At 43.3% G+C, this 20,116-nt stretch overlaps 1 protein-coding gene across 5 annotated transcripts in view; it reads left to right on the top strand.

Moving 5' to 3' along the window:
- CAPN3 (calpain 3) overlaps window positions 1-20,116 on the top strand; it is a 265,534-nt gene that overhangs the window by 195,510 nt on the left and 49,908 nt on the right. For 3 of the 5 annotated variants that reach the window (XM_073610523.1, XM_073610527.1, XM_073610526.1), the window contains 2 exons: window positions 372-408; window positions 1,307-1,324. In XM_073610523.1, coding sequence (XP_073466624.1) covers window positions 372-408; window positions 1,307-1,324 — 55 coding nt within the window. The remainder of the gene's footprint in view (window positions 1-371; window positions 409-1,306; window positions 1,325-20,116) is intronic. The other 2 variants (XM_073610524.1, XM_073610528.1) reach the window with 1 other exon arrangement.

The raw sequence follows: 20,116 nt of genomic DNA, 5'->3' as shown, positions 1-20,116 counted from the left end.
AAATGCATGTAAAAAAGAGTAAGGTAAAACAAATTAAGAAAAATTATGCCAAAAAAGGCACCACAAATGTGTATATAGAAATGGCACACTGAAAACGAGGATTGAGGCTTAAACAAGCTCTTACTACAGTGCTCTGGGGCGCATCACCCGTAAATATGTGAGGGTCTCAATAAAATAGGGAATACACAAACTTCTTTGAAAGACATTTTTTTTTTTTTTTTAGCAGGGCACTGGTGTGTAAAGAATTAAAAGGAATCAACTGTAAAATAAAATATATGAAATAGTATAACGACATGCAGTAATAAACAGCACAGGCATTTTTGTGGACGTTTAATTCTAGGTAAATCTTTCTCACTCTTTTTTTTTTTCAGAGAAGTTGAAAACAAGATTGAAGCTGACCGACCAAGTGTAAGTATTCTCTCTTCTTTCTGTGTTGTGCCATTCAGCTTAATATATCACCGTCGTTCCAAAAAAGTGTTTTTTCTGGTACAGCTTTTTTTTCCGAACAATCATAAAGAGAGGCAATGAAGACTGTTTTTATGTGACCTTGGTAAAAAGTGCTTTTCTGGGCATATATTAATTTGAGTAAAAAGTATTTAAAGCCCAAACTTTTTACTTTAGTTTTAGATAGAACTGGTCAGGTTTTTATTGCTGCCTGTGCCCCCTTTGGGGAGATTAACTCTTTCTGCTTGTCCTGATGATTACGAACACCGGGACAAAAAGCAGTACCGGGACAAGGTCATCCAGCGCTAAGGGCAAAGATGCCAAACCACGCCCCCGTTCATGATGTGCAAGCTTAGGGGATCCTACGCCCAGCAGTTACTCACTTGTCAAAATCACTGCCACTGTTACTACTCCTGTCAGCCTTATAACAGAAGGAAGACACCCTCAACCTCACAGTAAACCATTGCGCCCAGGGCAGCCGTCCCTCTTGCCCACCCCTTATCCTGGCCTCTGACAGAAAGGGACGGGAAATCCAAAATGATACAGTTGTCACCAGCACAGGAGGTAGGGAAAAATGTATCAATAAGGATACCTTTTTTGGTGACAACTATCTAAATGCTGACCATGCAGAGGACAATCACGCAGTTAAATCTCCAACTATGTAGTATGCTCTACCTGCCTGATTGATTACAAATTGCATAGATCATTTAGGCAGGTCCTCACACTACAACCTTTCTTATATACTGTATATATAATAATGTCAAGTAACAACAGCAGAAGTGCCATTACCATTTTAATGTTTATGGGTCTCTACACATATATCAGTGTTCTGACAGTAGTCTATTTTGTTTCATGCACCCAGAAAAAGAAAAAACCCAAGGTGGGTCTTAGCATGAGCTGTGTGGCTTGTACATTGCATGTTTTTTATAAAGCAATAAATATGACTTTCACTAAACTTTTACTGGAGGTGAATCAACCACTTTTTAATTTAAAACCTATTGCACTAGGAAGATCAACCTGCAATGAATGTTTGATGAAAGTCACGTTAGCTGCATTTTGAATATACCTCCCCTTTTTTTTTGTTAATTTCGGAATGGAAATTGGTTTTACTGAAAGTGAATGATGTACTGCCTGTACTACAATAATATATTCGGTGTGCTGATTAATAATAAAGGATCATGTTTTGACTTTTCTACTCCTGGTATGTAGTGTTTGTGTTTATTCCTACTAATGCATCCATATATTATAGCTTCCATATTAATTCTTAGTTTGACATTTATTATCAAGTTATGATGCATTATGTGAACTGTATGTGACAAAAGTAAAGAAAATAATGTTTTTTTTATGACTTACTGATTTTGGAAAACTGGAAAGACATTTACCATTTTTTTTCTATACTTAAGCAAATAAATTAAAAATTAGTTTTAATTATAAATTAAAAATATAATTTTTTAAATCATAAAACAGTAGAGGGATATTTAGATGCGGTGGGTTATACTGTCTCATTGGTCCCCAAAAAAAATGTTACACAGTACTTGGCATACTTATGGATGCAAATTTTGGCTCAGGGGAAAAAGGAATGTTTTGTATGGCTTTGCCCACAATCCTCAATTGATAAACTCCCTATTTTTGGGATCTGTGATGGGAGCAAGATGGAGATGCCTTCTGTTTTAAGAAGGCTGTACGGCGCTTCCCCGTTGCATAAAAAAACTATGCAATCCTAAAACCAAAACTCCCTTCTTTATTGAATACAAGGTAAAGGGAACCTATACAGTGGATGTCTACCCATGCTGATCTATTCTTCAAAATATATTAGATCCCAATAGTTTCTGAGTGACTGAAGGCCCTGTTCACACTGGTGCGCTTTTGGTGTGCTAAAAGGCACCTTTCCAACCTCACAAAAGGGCATGAAAATAGTTCCCTTTAAATTCCAACTGTTAACATTTCTGCGCTGCATTTTTAGCACAACCCCCGTAGGAGCTGCTGATGAATGTTTAATTCTGTACTCTGCCTATCAGCCCCAAGAACAGACTCAACCCCTCTGGCACCCGTATAGTAATATTAGTGTGAGACCCAACAGTAAAGAGAGAGACACAGTAATGATACACTATATAATATATTAACCATATCCTTGGAACTCGTCACTTCACCTGCTGTAGTAATAGATGGAGTCTCACACAAGTTGTCAATTAACCACTTAGGTAGTTTACTGAGAAAATACTTAGCACAATAAACACTGTGGTAACTTAGGTATAAAGAATGATAACAGATAACAGTCAGTGTGTACATGGAACTGAAAATTCAATGACCACCATAAGGATGAATATGCAGACAGGCGGACAGTAAGACAGACACTCAATATCTTTTAACACTTATATTTAGCGCCTTCCCACTGACCTCAGAGCATGCACACCAAATCTGCGATAACTGTTATGAACATGCAGTGATACAACACAATACATATATCCTGTGTTCAAGGGCTCCCCCTAGGTTGTAATGCAATGTTCCCCATGCAAAGTGAACTATGGTAATTTGTAGGAGATGATAGAAGTCCCTTGTCTTCTTGATCTTCAGCCAGCTCAGGGTATTAGACTGCAGTATTTGTAAATCCAAACAGGGAAATAAGTAGGCAGCAGAACTGTAAGATAAGTGTTGCGCTGATAATTGTGTACTTGTAAACAGAAGGCACTTATAATACTTTCTCCTTAGCAGTGGATGTGATGCAGCATTTACTTTATAGCACAGGGAAGGCAACCCTGAAGTTCCACTGTATGCAGTCTATGGATAAGTGAGATTGCTTCCGTTTGACTACAAGTCTCACCAGCAGTTTATAGGTGACACACATAGTCAACAGTACACTATATTGATCTGGGCAAGTGCCCGCTCACCACAACAGGCCCAGATGCTTGCAAGGCTCCTTTCCTGATATCTCAGTCCTGATCCAAGCTGGCGCCTCCTTCTGATGGCTGGTGACTGTAATGCAGGAAACCTCTAGAAATCTTGGGTTCTCTGGTCCATCCGCACGCTGGTCCAGCTGACTGTGCTCTGGAACTCCTCACAGGCCAAACGATTCCACTCCGCGCCTTACAGACCGCAGTCTCTCGGTCACACTCACAGACCTCACTTCATGCAGGTATTGAATGGCGTCCCAAGAGGCCAGAAACATGCCACGGCTGTCCCTTTTATCTGCTTACCCAGCAGGCTGTTCTGTGACTTGGAATTGTGGGTAGGTGAACTGGGCATTGTGGGTCAGTAGTTCCCAGACTGAGTTAAACACATGAGTCACTTCCTCATTAAACTACACAGCCCATAATGCATAGCTGTTAGCCTCCAAATAGAAAAGTTCATGCCAAAGTTGTAGTGGCCACTAGAGGGAGCCATTCCCTTACATTACTCAGTAAGATTACTTTGGTAAACCCCTGCGTTACATAGTCCCCCCACTTGAAGTCTTTGGTGCCCAAAGATAGTTAGAATTTGTGACCTGTTACATACTGTTGTATATACACGGAAAAAAATAGGTTAGTGCACACATGATATAAGCAGAGTTTAAACTCAAACGGTTCCTACCGTGACACAAAACTGACAGAGGAGCCTCCCACCAATTGTCACAAGGAGGGAGACTGTTCTGTCCACTTGCTACTGACACTGAAGTGTCCTGTATAGATGTGCCAGGGGGTGAGACGGGGTTGTCCTCCGCCAAATCAGTGGTGGAAGGACCAGGCGCTTCAAGAGTCCCTTTTGAAGTGAAGAAAACCTCCTTGAAGCATTCACCCAATGTGTCATAGGTTAGTCTCTTGGGTGTGTGAATAATTCTCTTCGCTCTCTGCTCTTTAGGTTTTGGTGTTTCAGGTAAACTGGTATCGTCTTCATCCCCTTCCTCCTGTTCATCTACTTCAGTTTCCTGTATTTCGATTTCTTTCATTTCAGGTTCAATAAAGGAAGAAAGGTCCTCAGAGTCTGTTTCTAACAGGGAAGTTTGGGGGTCTTCCAGATCTTCCGAAGATCTATCCTGAGGCACAAACTCTGGAGCCTCTGGTCGAAGAACTCCACTGTCTGTCACTGTGGGATGAGGAAAAAAAGTGGTAGCAATCTCTGGTGCGTGAGATAACCACAACCAGTCTATTCCTATCTCTTCATCCTTGCTGCCCTCATCTTCTTCAGCAAGAGGCACAGTCTGAGATCTAGTCGCTGGTTGGGATCTCTGAGGGGTGGTGGATGCGGACGGTGAATCTTGCTGCGGTGATACCCGAACTGCCTCCGACAGGGGCAGGAGATGATTACGATGCCAAGTCTTTAGCGGACCTGTGCATCTTTCCAGCCGAATCTGGTACACTGGCAGTCCTGGGAGTTGTTTGCAGATAACATAGATCTGTGACTTCCAGAGATCAGCCAATTTGTGTTTCCCAGGTACACCTAGATTCCTCAGTTCTCTATCGCCTGGTTGTAAGTCCTGTACTCGCACCCTGAGGTTGAAACTTCTTTTGTCCCTCTGTCCTTGGGCATCTGAAGCAGCTTGGGCCTTTTTATAACCAGTCTTCAGACTTCTCCACAGTCGGTCCACATAGCCTCTGTGAGAAGTTGCTGAGGTATGGTTCAGGGATGTGCCGAAGGCTAGATCTACTGGTAGCCGGGCCTCCCGCCCAAAACATCAAGCGATAGGGAGAGTATCCTGTGGCATAATTTACAGTGCTGTTGTAAGCGTGCACAATAGCCGCTATGTGCTTGCTCCAGTGTTGCTTTTGTTCTGAAGTTAGGGTTCCGAGCATATTCAAAAGAGTTCTATTGAATCTCTCTGGTTGAGGATCTCCTTGAGGATGGTACGGGGTGGTTCTAGATTTCTTGATCCCCAGCAGGTCTAAAAGTCTCTTAATGAGGCTGCTCTCAAAGTCTCTTCCTTGATCAGAGTGGATACACTGGGGCAGCCCATAATGAACAAAGAACTTCTCTACCAAGATCTTGGCCACCGTGGATGCCTGCTGATCCTTTGTGGGAAACGCCTGGGCATAACGGGTGAAGTGGTCAGCTATCACCAAGACATTTCCCTGTCCACTCAGATCAGACTCCGAGCACAGAAAGTCAATACACACCAGCTCCAATGGTCCTTGGCTTTGGAGGTATCCCATTGGGGTGGCTCGTTGGGGCAAAGTCTTCCTTTGAATACATCTAAGGCAAGAGTGGCAGTAGCCCTCGACTTCAGTCCGCATGCAGACTATATGCCAATAGAATCGATCCCTCACCAGTTGGAAGGTCCTCTCGGACCCTAGATGGCAATGATGATCATGCAATAAACGGCCTTCTTTTAGTGAGTCAGTAAGGAACAGGTCAGGGCGCTGGCTCTCCAAGGCCTTCAATGCCAGGCTACAAAGAGGATCTTCCCTTCTTGTCCCTTCGCAGGTCCTTCTTGGAAAGCTTTGGCAAACCTTCATCCTTGACTTGGGTGAGATTGCAATAGCATCTGGGTACCCTAGTGGCTGACACTTTAATTTCTTTAGCCTTGGCTCCACCTTTAACTTGCTGTTCCGCTCCTTGACAAAGGGCCCTCACCTCCTCAGGGGTCAGGTGAGTCCATTTTTCTGGGAGTCTCGGGAACAGTGGGGTCTTCTCGACAAAGCATCTGCATCCTTTTTCCCGATCCCTGGTCGGTACTTCAGGCTGAAGGTAAAGCCTGATAGGGCAGCCAGCCATCTGTGACCCGTGGCATCCAACTTGGCGGTAGTGAGTAGATATGTGAGAGGATTATTGTTGGTCTTAATTATGAACTCTGCTCCATAGAGATAATCCCTCAGTTTATCCACTACTGCCCACTTTAGGGCCAGGAACTCGAGCTTATGTGTGGGGTAGTTCTTCTCAGCGGGTGCCAAACTCCGACTCACATAGGCAACAGGCCGTAAGTGTCCATCATGTTCTTGATACAACACTAATCTATCTCGGCTGGCATCCACATGTAGTTCGTACGGCTTAGCTGGACTTGCATAGCCCAAGACTGGAGCAATTTTAAGGCTCCACTTCAGCTGCCTGAAAGCCTCTTCACACTGGGCGGTCCATTGTTTCTGGATGGACTCTTTGGGCTTCCTTGGCCCTCCTGCTGGTTTTACTGGCTTAACTGGATCTGGATCATCGTCTTCCTCTTCACTTTTCAACAGCTCATTGAGTGGGTGAGCTATTTTAGCGATTCCCTCGATGAATCTCCGGTAATACGAGCAGAATCCCAGAAATTATCTAAGCTTGGTCACATTAGTGGGTCTCGGCTAAGAGGTGACGGCTTCCAGCTTCTGAGGGTCTGTGGCTACTCCTTCGGCAGACACGATATGGCCCAGGTAATTGACCAATGGTTGATAAAACTGGCATTTTTCCATGGAGAGCTTCAAGCCTTCGCCATGGAGTCTGTTCAGGACCTTTTCCAATCGCTCTTCATGCTCCTTCAAAGTTTTGCCAAGCACGATGATGTCATCTAAGTACACTAATACTTCGATCAGGTCACCCACAGTCTTCTCCATCAGTCTTTGGAAGGTGGCTGGGGCGCTAGACAGGCCTTGAGGCATGCGGTCAAATTCCAAAAATCCCACTGGGGTAATGAAAGCGGTCTTTTCCCGATCTTCGGGGTGCATGGGGATTTGATAGTATTCGCTCTTCAAATCTAGTACGCTGAACCACTTCGCCCCTGACAGGCTCTGCAGGGCATCTTCTATCCTTGGGGTGGTATATTGATCAGGAATGGTCCTTCGGTTTAGTGTCCCGTAGTCGATACACAACCGCAGCGACCCATTCTTCTTCCTCACCACCACTATTGGGGAAGCGTATGGACTCCGAGACTCTCGGATGACACCTGCTCTCTTCAACTGTGCCAGCTGTTCTTGCAGGTCTTCCAAGTCCCCTAAAGGAATCTGTCTGATTCTTTCTTGGAAAGGCTTGTCCTCCTGAAGACAGATTCGGTGTTGGCCACTTTTTGCACATCCAACATCAAACTCGCTGTTAGAGAATGCGGCCCGCCATCTTAGGAACTGGGTCTTGGCTCTTTCCATCCAGGCAGGTGAGAGAGGAGTATTCTTTGGGTAGAACTCCTCCACGGGGATTTCATCTCTTTCACCCCACTCCAAATCACATAGACTGGGGTGGCTGGGTTTACTTGCCCCAGTAACATCCGAGCTGGCATCTTCACAGGTGAGGCTGTTGTGTTGCAAACACTAACTGAAATCTTTCCGTGACTTCTCTGTAATGCCTTTGTTGAGACCACCTCAGGAATAATCCCCAACCCCACCTCTTCTTTCTGACTGTCCGTTTCAGGGACGATGAAAGGGCCTGGTTGCTTTCAATTCAGCTTGACGGATGCTCTCAAACAAACTACCTCACCGGGCTGTAACACTCTCTCATTCCGGTCCAAGTGCCAGATCCTTCAGCTGGGGCCTTCTGTTCTTGCACCAAACGCTGATAGGCTGGTCTCAGCATGGGGTGTATACTTGGAGTTGAAGCGCCCTGCCTTTGGGCAAGAGGTGTTAACAGTCTTCTGACAAGGTCAGTATTAGTCCAATCATGAGGGAACTTTTACTAGCCCCTGGTGGACGAGGACACACCACTGCCAAAGTATCAAACGTCTCAGCCTTCCCAGCTACAGAGGGGTCAAAGGTCAGTTTGATGGGTAGATAGCCATCATAGGGGAAATTCTGAGTCCCGATACCCCATATCTCCAACTCTTCTAACTTCTGTATTGGAAGGTGTTTAAGGTACTTGTCATAAAAGTCTCTGTAGAGAAGGGTCACTTGAGCCCAGTATCCAGGAGGTCCTTGGTGTAGATTCCCTCGACCTGGATGGAGACATCGGGAGAAGGTCCCACTAACTTGGGAGGGAATTCATAGGAAGTGGCAGGCTTGGCCTGTTTGGTGGATTGTATTTGCTCTCCTTTCTCACTGAGGTTCTGATCTGGCTTGATCCTCTTTGGAGCTCTAGGGGTCTGGTGTGCATTGACTCTCCGATGCCGGGTAGTTTGGGTCAAAGGGAGTGGGGCACTGGGTTGCTCAGAAGCGACAACGGGAGTCCTCTGTGAGGGTTTGGACTTCCACCGTGTTCTCTTTGTGTCGTTGGGGTCTCTGGAGCTAGCTGATGTAACAGGGCACCTGGTTGACTCCTTCACCGGGGCCCTGGGCAGTTTTCCGCTGGCTTTTGGCTCTGTACCTCAGGTTTTGCTGGACTTGGACATACTCGTCGATAGTGTCTGGCCCCTCTGCAGTTAAAACAAATTTCATTACCTATTGACCTCTGACTTGAGGCAGTGGATGAGGTTTGTGATACTCCTGACTCTGCAACACCTTCTTGGGTTGTCTTGGTGATTTTTGCCTTCAAAAAAGTCATCATCTCCATTATTTGTGCCATTTGAGATTTCAGAGCGTCTATTTCCAAGTTCTGTTCCATAGGCCCCACAGATCTGACTTCTACTAAGGATGTAAAAACTGGACGAGCAGCTGCCTGCGTGTCATCAAACAAAGCCTCTTCTTCTCTCACTATTTTAATGAGATCCGGGTATCTCAGGGACATAACACCCACTGATGTCCTCAGCTGGAGCCAGACGGGGTCAGAGTGTAGATCTCCCTTTAGGATTTGCTGTATTCTGGCCTGGTCTATAGCAGAAGGCGTAATCCCTTTTTTAACACAATCTGGTATAGCATCCTATCCAACCGTCTGATGTATTCCGGCAGGCGCTCACCTTGATGTTGAAGGGTATGTTCAAATTGATAGATCAGGTCAGCTGCCTTCTCCGGCCGCCCGCACTCCTCCTGCAACATAGTCAGGTAATCGTAAGCTGTACAGGTTGTGTTACTAAATCTCAAGTTCCTAATGGCCTCAGCCACGGCTCCTTGTAAACTCTCACTGATACGTTGCTTCTTTTTGGCCTCTGGCAGATCCCACTCGTCTAGAGCCTGCATGGCCTGCTCTAGCCAGACTTCAAATTCTTCCTCTCCATTTGGCACCGGCTGTTTTCCAGAGAAAATCTTCAGCTTCCGGTATCCAGTATCCACACATATTGGATTGCTCCTCTGGCATTGTGACACAAAATCCCCCATGGCTGTAAAGAACTCTGGCCCAATCATGGCCAGTGACGACTGGGAGGGAACTGTCCCTGTAGCTGGTTCCGCTTGAATGGAGCTGATAGGACCCTTGTCTGGAACCTTCGGATGTATTATGTAAAGCTTTGTTTTGTTACCCAGTTGTACACTTTTGCCTTTGAAGCTTTCAGGTACCCCCTTTCTCCACTCCAACAGTGCATGAGTGCGAGAAGTCCCACGATCTGGCCTGACGGCAATCACCCATGCCTTTCGGTCTGGCGATAGTGCCCTCACAACTTGACTGATTTGTTCTTTCTCCCAAGCCTCTCCAGGGAGCTCAATTGCCACGCTCGCTTCTGAGCGAGCGCCTTCTGCTTCGCACCACTGAACCACAGTGGCGGGATCCATCCTGGTGCTAATAGAGGTGTTGTTTGGGGGAGGATTGATGGCAGAGTAGCAGAAACAAATCCCGGACGAGCCCCCAAATATAGCACTACCCCCATAGGAGCTGCTGATGAATGTTTAATCCTGTACTCTGCCTATCAGCCCCAAGAACAGACTCAACCCCTCTGGCACACCTATATAATAATATTAGTGTGAGACCCAACAGTAAAGAGAGAGACACAGTAATGGTACACTATATAATATATTTACCATATCCTTGGAACTCGTCACTTCACCTGCTGTAGTAATAGATGGAGTCTCACACAAATTGTCAATTAACCACTTAGGAAGTTTACTGAGAAAATACTTAGCACAATAAACACTGTGGTAACTTAGGTATAAAGAACGACAACAGTTAACAGTCAATGACCAATATAAGGATGAATATGCAGACAGGCACACAGTAAGACAGATGCTCAATATCTTCAAACACTTATATTAAGCGCCTTCCCACTGACCTCAGAGCATACACACCAAATCTGCGATAACTGTTATGAACATGAAGTGATACAACACAATACATATATCCTGTGCTCAAGGGCTCCCCCTAGGTTGTAATGCAATGTTCCCCATGCAAAGTGAACTATGGTACTTTGTAGGAGATGATAGAAGTCCCTTGTCTTCTTGATCTTCAGCCAGCTCAGGGTATTAGACTGCAGTATTTGTAAATCCAAACAGGGAAATAAGTAGGCAGCAGAACTGTAAGATAAGTTTTGCGCTGATAATTGCGTACTTGTAAACAAAAGGCACTTATAATACTTTCTCCTTAGCAGTGGATGTGATGCAGCGATTACTTTATAGCACAGGGAAGGCAACCCTGAAGTTCCACTGTATGCAGTCTATGGATAAGTGAGATCGCTTCCGTAGTACTACAAGTCTCACCAGCAGTCTAGAGGTGACACACTTAGTCAACAGTACACTATATTGATCTGGGCAAGTGCCCACTCACCACAACAGGCCCAGATGCTTGCAAGGCACCTTTCCTGATATCTAAGTCCCGATCCAAGCTGGCGCCATCACACCGCACCGCTCCTTCTGATGGTTGGTGACTGTAATGCAGGAAACCTCTAGAAATCTTGGGTTCTCTGGTCCATCCGCACACTGGTCCAGCTGACTGTGCTCTGGAACTCCTCAGAGGCCAAACGATTCCACTCCACGTCTTACAGGCCACAGTCTCTTGGTCACACTCACAGACCTCACTGCATGCAGGTATTGAATGGCGTCCCAAGAGGCCAGAAACATGCCACGCCTGTCCCTTTTATCTGCTTACTCAGCAGGTTGTTCTGTGACTTTCCATTGTGGGTAGGTGAACTGGGCATTGTGGGTCAGTAGTTCCCAGACTGAGTTAAACACATGAGTCACTTCCTCATTAAACTACACAGCCCATAATGCATAGTTGTTAGCCCCAAAATAAAGAAAAGTTCATGCCAAAGTTGTAGCAGCCACTAGAGGGAGCCATTCCCTTACTTAAAGAGGAGGTCCACTGAAAAAAAATATTAAAAGCCAGCAGCTACAAATACTGCAGCTGCTGACTTTTAATATATGGACACTTACCTGTCCAGGGAGCCTGCGATGTCAGCAGCCGAAGCTGATCCGTCCTTTGGCTCTCGGCTGCTGCTGCCGCTATCCTCGGTGCGGCTTCACTTCCTGGTTCCCTACTGCGCATGCACGAGTCGTGCTGCGCGTCCTCTCAGGTCCCTGCTGTGTTCTGGGACCTGTGTGTCTCCCAGAATACAGCAGGGGAGGACGGGGTAGGCGCCGGAAGTGGCATAGATCACCGCAAGCGCCGCGGTGATCTATGCCAGGAAGTGGGAGCAAATACCTGAAAGGTGCCAAATGTGACACCGGAGGGAGGGAGGAATCCAAAAAGTGGGAGTTTCATTTTTGGGTGGAACTCCACTTTAACGAACAACACATTACTAAGTAAGATGACTTTGGTAAACCCCTGTGTTACATGAGGAATTAGTAAACATATCCAACGTTCCGTTATATTATATTGGAAAATACGTTTTTGGATGATGGACTTTATAGGCACAACACTAACTACATAGTTTTGTAAAAAAAAGTATATAAATTTATTATTTGGCTGAGCCGAACCACGACACAGCGGCTCTCCTAAATTACGTTACTACATCAAATTCTTGGAGAGTGACCTTTGAGTTTCTCACTATTAAGTATTCTAATCTCTACTATACATAGTTGGTGTGTTGTATGCTTTAAGGCACAATTGTGGATAGTCAATATTTTTAAATTTGTTTCATATGTTTCTGTAAATAATACATTTATATACATTTTTGCAAAACTATGTAGTTAGTGTTGTGCCTATAAAGTCCATCATCCAAAAACTTATTTTCCAAGCATGTAGATTAGATGTTCTGACCTCACTCTAACGTTCTTCATCCAGCTGCTTCTTTCACTTTCAGGAAGAGGTCTACAATGACATTCTCAATAAATCATTCAGTGGAGGTTTTTATCTAGAAAAGGACAATTTTGACAAATCCTTAAAAATATTTGCATATATTTAGGAAAAGAAATGAGACAGGGAAGTAGAATATCTACTAGGATAATTTTTTACTCTTTGTAAGCCTATGACTATTTTATGGACTGGTGGAAACTTATTTATCCTTTTCTGTGGATTTTAATATGTTCGATTCAATAAAGAAACAGAATGCTTATGCGTTGTGCTTGTTTTTAACGTCTTCTCCTGTGGAATAATTGTATCCTACAGCTACCATAGGTAACTTACGGCTCAGCGTTCCAGGACTTATAGTTAAGAAATTATTTTTAGTTGAGTGACTCAGATTAATGTATCTGCTGACCACAGCACAGCAGCCACTGCATTCATTGTGCAAAGCTTATAGGCCTTACCATCATTTACAATGTAATCACACAGCAAGAAAAACAAATGATAGGAAGATCAGCGACCCATGAGCACAGTGCAGCCAGGCAAAATGGAAATGGCTCTGTTATTCCATGCTGTTTCTTTTACATACAGACACAATTAACCAATCTAAGGAAATATTTAACTATGATCATTTCTATCCAATACAAGTTTTAAACTCCATTTCGAAAACTCAGGTTTAACATTACCGATATTTGGTAACGACTCAGTGATCCATTATTGAATGCTGAAACTGGTTAGCGCAGTGTTTCTCAACTCCAGTCCTCAAGGCACACCAACAGGTCATGTTTTCAGGATTTCCACTATTTTGCACAGGTGATTTGATCAGTTTCACTGCCTTAGTAATTACCATAGCTGTTTCATCTGAGGGAAATCCTGAAAACATGACCTGTTGGTGCGCCTTGAGGACTGGAGTTGAGAAACACTGGGTTAGCGAACAAACCACCTTCTGCAAGAGCAATCTTACACTAATCAGTCTGCCAAGCTAGAGTTTACCCCCACTAAATTCTTACAACATAGTAATACATGGGGAGATCAACAGGCACAAAAGGCAGGCAAATCCACCTAATGGTAAAGGTTTGTTAAAATAGAACTATAGCCTTGCATTAAAAAGTATGTGCTGCAGCAATTCATTATCTATCTGTACTTACAGTTTTTTCTTTGTCCCTCTGCAAAGTCTACAAATACCTGTAGCTTCTTATCATAGTGTGGGCAACAATGCTGCACTGTGTCTGTAGAACTTCACTTAGGCATTGTCACTGCTGATCACAAGCCTGCTGATCACAAGCCTATAGCTTGTCAATGAGTACCTGGCCACATCTAGTTCTGCCCATTGTTTTCTGGAATGACAGCACTGCCTCTGTTGCTGAAGCCTGCAATGAGCTGTCCTGTATGGGAGCAGAGAGCGTTTGATATTAAGCCTAGGTTCACATTGAAGCGATTTGACATGTCAAAACGCATGCCAAATCAGCGGCTATTGCTGGCAATGGCACCGTCCGAATCGGCGCGGCACCAAAACGATTCCCAAAAGTAGTTTCTGTACCACTTTTGGCGACTTAGGGAGGCGATTTGTATAGACACTGTTAAATCGCCTCACGAAGTCAGACTGCATTGCAGGGTTGAAATGAACTCGCACGATTTCAAACCTGCTTCAACGTGAACCTAGATTAAAGGGGATTTAGCTCAATCAGGGAGGGTAAAGGAAGCTTTTTGTTTACATTATTAGGCCTGTATATCACATAGTGACTATATCTGTTGCTTGTTTAGACTATCAGACAGGACCCTTTAGTTGTATTTTAGCCACTTCGACCCCTTAGGGCGTACTGTATGTCCTCGGGTTGAAGTAGTTATGCCAGGATGATGTCTGCACCTGCAGGCATCATCCTTGTATCAAAATTTTTAGCCAACAATGAGCTTTCTTCTAGAAGTGGTCTGAGCAGCTGAACAGCAACTCAATTACGTCTACAGGGACCGGAAAGTGGTACCCCCTCCAACCGCTGCCTGTAACCTTTAACGGGCTCTGTTGAATGTTTGGGAAGCCAAGGATCTCCACATCTTAGTGTGCTTAGGGGAGACAGATGTGATGTAAGAAACCAGAATTGACCGGGATTTAACCCAGTTTTGGTTTGATGTTTACAAACTGTTACTGGCTGTGAGGCATCTGATAAAATCAATCTTGATTTGATTAAATGCTTTTGAGGGCAGAGGAGAGATCTGTGGTTTTATAGACCCCAGATCTCCCCATAAAGAGGACCTGTCTTCCTTTTTGTTATCACAAGGGATGTTGTACATTCTTTGGGATAACAATAAAGTTGATAAACTATTTTTTTTTAAATGGACAGTGTAAAAAAAAATTTAATAAAAGAAATAGTAAATTTTATTAAAAAATGTAAGCGTCCTGTCCCCACCATGGTCACTCGCAAATGTGAAAGTCCCACGCACATGTGTAAATGGTGGTCACACCACACGTGTGAGATATCACCGCAAACATCATAGTGAGAGCAATAATTCTAGTTCCAGACCTCCTGTGTAACTCTAAACGGATAACCTGTAAAGACTTTCTAAGCACTGTCTTTGTAAAATTTGTAGGTACCGTAGCTTGTCGCCATTTTGCAGGTATACTCAATTTTAAAGCATGACATGCTATTCTCAACCTTCCACCTCTGTCCTAGTGAATGGTACTTCTTCTGAACCCTCAACGTGTCTTTATCAGCTTCTACGATGTCCTCATTGCAAGCGAATTACTCTTTTAAGTGGCAAGCTAGAGGCATATCCTATCTAGGGGTCACAATTCCCACCAGTCTCTCAAATTTATTCTCCCTGAATTATAATCCCCTACTTTCTTGCATTCAGAAAGATCTAGAAGAGTGGGGAGGTTCCTCTTTGCCATGGTTCGGACGAATTAACACTCTTAAGATGGATACCATACCTAAATTGCTGTACCTCTTTCAAATGATCTCCGTCCTGGTACCCAAGTCCTTCTTTGCTTACGCTCTCTTGCTATGTTTCTGTGGAACCGTGGGTTATCTAGGGTCAAGTACAAACTACTCACCCTTCCGAAGATACAGGGAGGTGTGGGCCTGCCAGACTACGAGCTTTACTATAAAACCACTCACATGGCACACATTCTGGAATGGTTCCCACGTCCTTTCCTGAAAGCTTTCATCATGGTTGAACAAGATTTGGTTCCCGTTGACCTCCAGGCCCTTCTCTGGGGTTACAGAAACGACCTCTCCCGCCTCTCTACCTTAGGCTATGGTAGAGCAGGGGATTGTGCTCAATTTTGTCCTCTGATCCTTCTCCTTTGACCTCTTTGTTTGACAACCCCGCTTTTTCCCAGGGCATAGGAGCCACTATCCTGGGCTCATTCCAATGGTTAGAGTGGCCATAGGTGCATTCTTTTATACAACCGCTACAGGGGACTCCAGTTACCCCGGCGGGGTCTTGCAATTGGCTCACCACCCTTCACTTATCTATGTTCACGAAATGATTATTTGCTTCCTCCCAAATACACCGCCCCTATCCTGAATATGAAAGGCTTTGCTCCCTCTCTGAAATGCCCAGACACCTTCTCTCATCCCTATACTGTCTCATACAAGCTCTTACACATGATGACTTGCCACCCTATACCAGGATGAGGTCCACAGACTTGGGAAAGGACATCTCCAGGGTGGATTGGCAGACCTCATTTCATTTTACCCACAAATCAACAATATCCTGCTATTCACAAGAAAAGAATTATAAGATCCTATCCTGATGGTATAGGGATCCCTCCACACTACACAAAATTTTCCTGTCAACTCCCGCCTCCTGCTGGCATTGTGGCTCGGCTATAGGGACCTATATACATGTCTGGTGGGAATGCGAGCGGATGCGCCCTTTCTGGACTCAGGTATTTAAATGCTATAATAACGTTTATGAGGAATCTTTATTACCTACTCCAACGATTGCCCTCCTCTCGATACTCCCCGAGTCTATAACATCACAGAAACTGAGTCTTCTCCACCTTTTCTGTCTTCAGCATGACAGCTCATTCCATTTTACTGGAAGACAACCACCACACTTCCCCTATACCAATGGGTCTCAACCATGAATGATACTATGAGAATGGAGGAGATGTTGGCTTTAGACAACAACATCTTTGATAAATACAAGATGTTGTGGTCCATCTGGCTCCGCTTCTCCTCCTTAGATACCCTCACGACTATGTTCTTGACCACGACAGGGTCCCACAAGTGTCTCTCCAGCAGTGTCTCTCTCTCCTATGCTCCCCTCTTTCTATCTTTTTGTTCTCCTTACACTCTATCTGTGCCTTTACTTGGGTTTCTTTTCTTCTTCCCTTTTCCCTCTTATTTGATTTGGTCTCCTTTTTTCTTCATTATCCTTTTATATAGTTTTATCATGAACAACAACGACCTTTAGTTTAGAAGGTCCCTCGCAGCAGATGACAATTGACACCCCTTGTAATACGTGGTTTGCTCGTAGGAGTCAAGTGTGTATTATACTGTGTCTATTTGCACTAAAACTCAATAAAGTGTATTTTTTCCTAATAATTTCCATTTTAAAAATGACTGTGCAAATATCGTGCGCCATAAAAAAATTGCAACAACCACCATTTTATTCTCTGGGGTCTCTGCTTTCAAATATACAATGTATGGGGGTTCCACATAATTTTCTAGCAAAAAAAATGCTGATTTTGACATGTATAACACATGTCAAAATCAGCCTGGGGTGGTTAAGACTGCCTTAAGTAAAGCTGGCCATAGACGTGGGACCGGCCGATATTCAAACCATTTATGGACAGGCCGAATCTACTACTGATCAATCAATGACCATGCGGTTATTGCCAGCCGCTATAGCTCCATGGTAGGGATTCCCCCATCAAAAATTTACTGTGTTTATGTGGGAATCAAGCGATTTCTTTTTTGCAACCCATGGTTACAGGAAAGAAAATCGCAACATCTATGGCAGGTTTAAACATGTCAGGATTGGCTTTCAGCGAGTGCTTATGCTGATATTGAACCAGTGGAGCTGGCACTCCTGACCTGTACAGTTGCCTCAAGTTACTGACTTATTAAAGTGACTCTGTTACTTTAACAATAAAAATATATGTTGCTTAGAAGTTTTAAATACAGGCACCTAGAAACGTGTTTTTGGGTGGAGGGAGGGAGTTTACAAGCCCCAATGCTACCAGGAAGTGTCAGACGCAATACAGGCATTTGGGTAGGAGCACAAATAGCTTTATATGTGATTATATTGTTTGGGCTTTCACATATGTTAAGCTGAATATTACTCTATGATATTTACATAGCTCTGTATCCTGAATGTTTTTGGGTGATTGTATTCATAATGACTAGGCCTTTGGTATGCTGAATACAAATTAGATAAGTATATGTTTCCTGTGGTGATAAGTCACTACAGTTCACTTGCATGACATCTTGCCCAGCAATGGTAACATATTAACTTTTTCATAATGGTGCATGATATTGTTTGGTTTGAAATGATTCTGTTGAATGATGTGTTTGATTTGCATGAATATTAAGCATCTTTCTGCATGTATTTAGATTTCTGTCTATGATCTTATATTGACTTTGGTAAGAAAGTCATTAAACAGTTACTTTTCTTGTATTCTGATTGCAGCTGTTATTTTCCTGCTGTGGGTTAGAAAATGTCTAAAAAAAAAAATCAAATAAGCATATTGCAAACATTTCTTTTCAAGTGTAGCTGAAATACAAAAAGAAAGTACATGTCTCATGCCACTAAAAAACTAAAGCAAAAGGGGTTTAGATCTCATTTTAGGATACTGGAGAAACTATCATGCAAATCATTCTATTTTGCTCCTGGGCCAACTACAGTATGCATCCAATACCTCTGGATTTATAGCACAGACAGCAACTAGTACTATAGATCAATTTATTCCAAACTGCATAGATCTGTAAAGCCGCGTACACACGATCAGATTTTCCGATGGAAAATGTGTGATGACAGGCTGTTGGCAGGAAAATCCGACCGTTTGTACGCTCCATCGGACAATTGTTGTCGGATTTTTTCGTGGACAAATGGATGGCAGGCTTTAACATTTTCCGCGGATAAATGTCTGTTGTCAGATTTTCCGAGTGTGTGTACACAAGTCCGTCGGACAAAAGTCCAAAGTACAAACACGCCTGCTTGGAGGCAAGGACGAGCCAGAAGCGGTCAGTCTTGTAAACTAGTGTTCGTAATGGAGAAATAACATTTGTGACGTGGCATATTATGAAATCTCGAAATGCAGCGCACATTCTCTTCTTCTTTACTGGGATAATAATGAAGTTGCTTTGCTGGTGATACTGATGGAGTTATTGCAAACACATTTTCAATGGCTTCTTTTTCCTAGTGATATCAAGGAAAATATTATGTTTTTTTTTTTTTTGGGCAAGTTACCACAACACCATTATCCCGTCATTTTTAAGATCAAAGATACAAATGTTGGTGTCCCTTGTCAATTTTACATTGTATTTTTTTTTAAATGTAACTGCCTACTCCCAAACTGTAATTTGAAGTAAAACACAAAGCCAAGTATTATTCTCCACAATTTTTTTTATTGTGCATTAAAAAAAGAAAACAAATAAAATTAGACATGCTATCTGCCAATAGAACTTAACCAAAAAGTGCATATCCATCCAAAAATATAACAAATCAAATCATTATTATTCAACCAAACAATAAAATAAAAGCCTCATGCATGTGTCCTGCTTATAATATAGGGGGCCAGCAATGACAAGAGTTGGTGAAAGCAGGGGTCCGTCATCCGGAGATAATTCCAAAAATCATCCGGATTATTCTCCTGGAGCTCCCGCAGCAAAGGCATATGACATAATTGGTCATGATTAATAAAGCAACCAATTTTTGGTCCAAGAAATCCTCCTCCTCCTGTTCCTGGACTGAACTTGGGTCAAAGCAATAACGCCAAGGCCAATAATAAATAACACGTTATCTCCTCTGACTTGTCTAGTTGATGAACAGCCGTTCAGGAACTAACTGAAAAGCACAAAATGAAAAGCCCGAACTGAAAAGTGCTAAATGAAAAGCGTGAATCAACACTCACCAAACTTCTACTAACATGAAATTAGCAGAAGGAGCCCAAAGGGTGGCGCTAAAGAGCTGAAAAACCACGTAGTACGTCACTACATTCGTGTTTGTTGGCTGACAATTCCTTGCCATTTGTATGTAAGACAAAATCAAGGCACACGCCTTAGGACAAAAGTCCAAGGTTTTGTCTGCGGAAAATCCGATCATGTGTGCAAGGCTTAAGAGTGTTGTTTTTTGCTGTGTCAGTCAATGGAAACCCCGGTTTTTGTTGAGTATGGTTTGTGGCGCAAGTATAACCAAAAAAAAATTAATTATGGTGAGGTGGGCTAGAACACAATATAACCATAGCCTGTTTGGTTATAATGAGTCATTGGCCTCTAAGCCCTACTCCAGAGAAGCCATGGCTAAACTACAAGTGATTCTGGCCTAAAACAGTTGTGGGCAGTTTGGAATAAATGGTGTTATTTTAGGATGCATCTATGCAGCAAACCAACCTTTCTGGATGCACCGTTGGCTTAGGGGCAAAGAAGCATGATTTGCATTGCTCCACTTACTGTAATAAAATTAGAACTAAACAACTTGTTTTCTAGATTTCTCATGAACATAGGACATGCAGACAACTTCAGTTTTATAAGTGCAGCTGTCATGTAACTCAAATGAGGTCTGCAGCTTTTATAACAATTATTTTTATCACTAAAGTTTTTACTTTTGACCTATTAAA

The sequence above is a fragment of the Aquarana catesbeiana genome, linkage group LG13 (genome assembly GCF_042186555.1).
Source record: "Aquarana catesbeiana isolate 2022-GZ linkage group LG13, ASM4218655v1, whole genome shotgun sequence".
NCBI lineage: Eukaryota > Metazoa > Chordata > Amphibia > Anura > Ranidae > Aquarana > Aquarana catesbeiana.
Note: the sequence above shows the minus strand (reverse complement) of the source record. Positions and strands in the feature narration are given on the sequence as shown.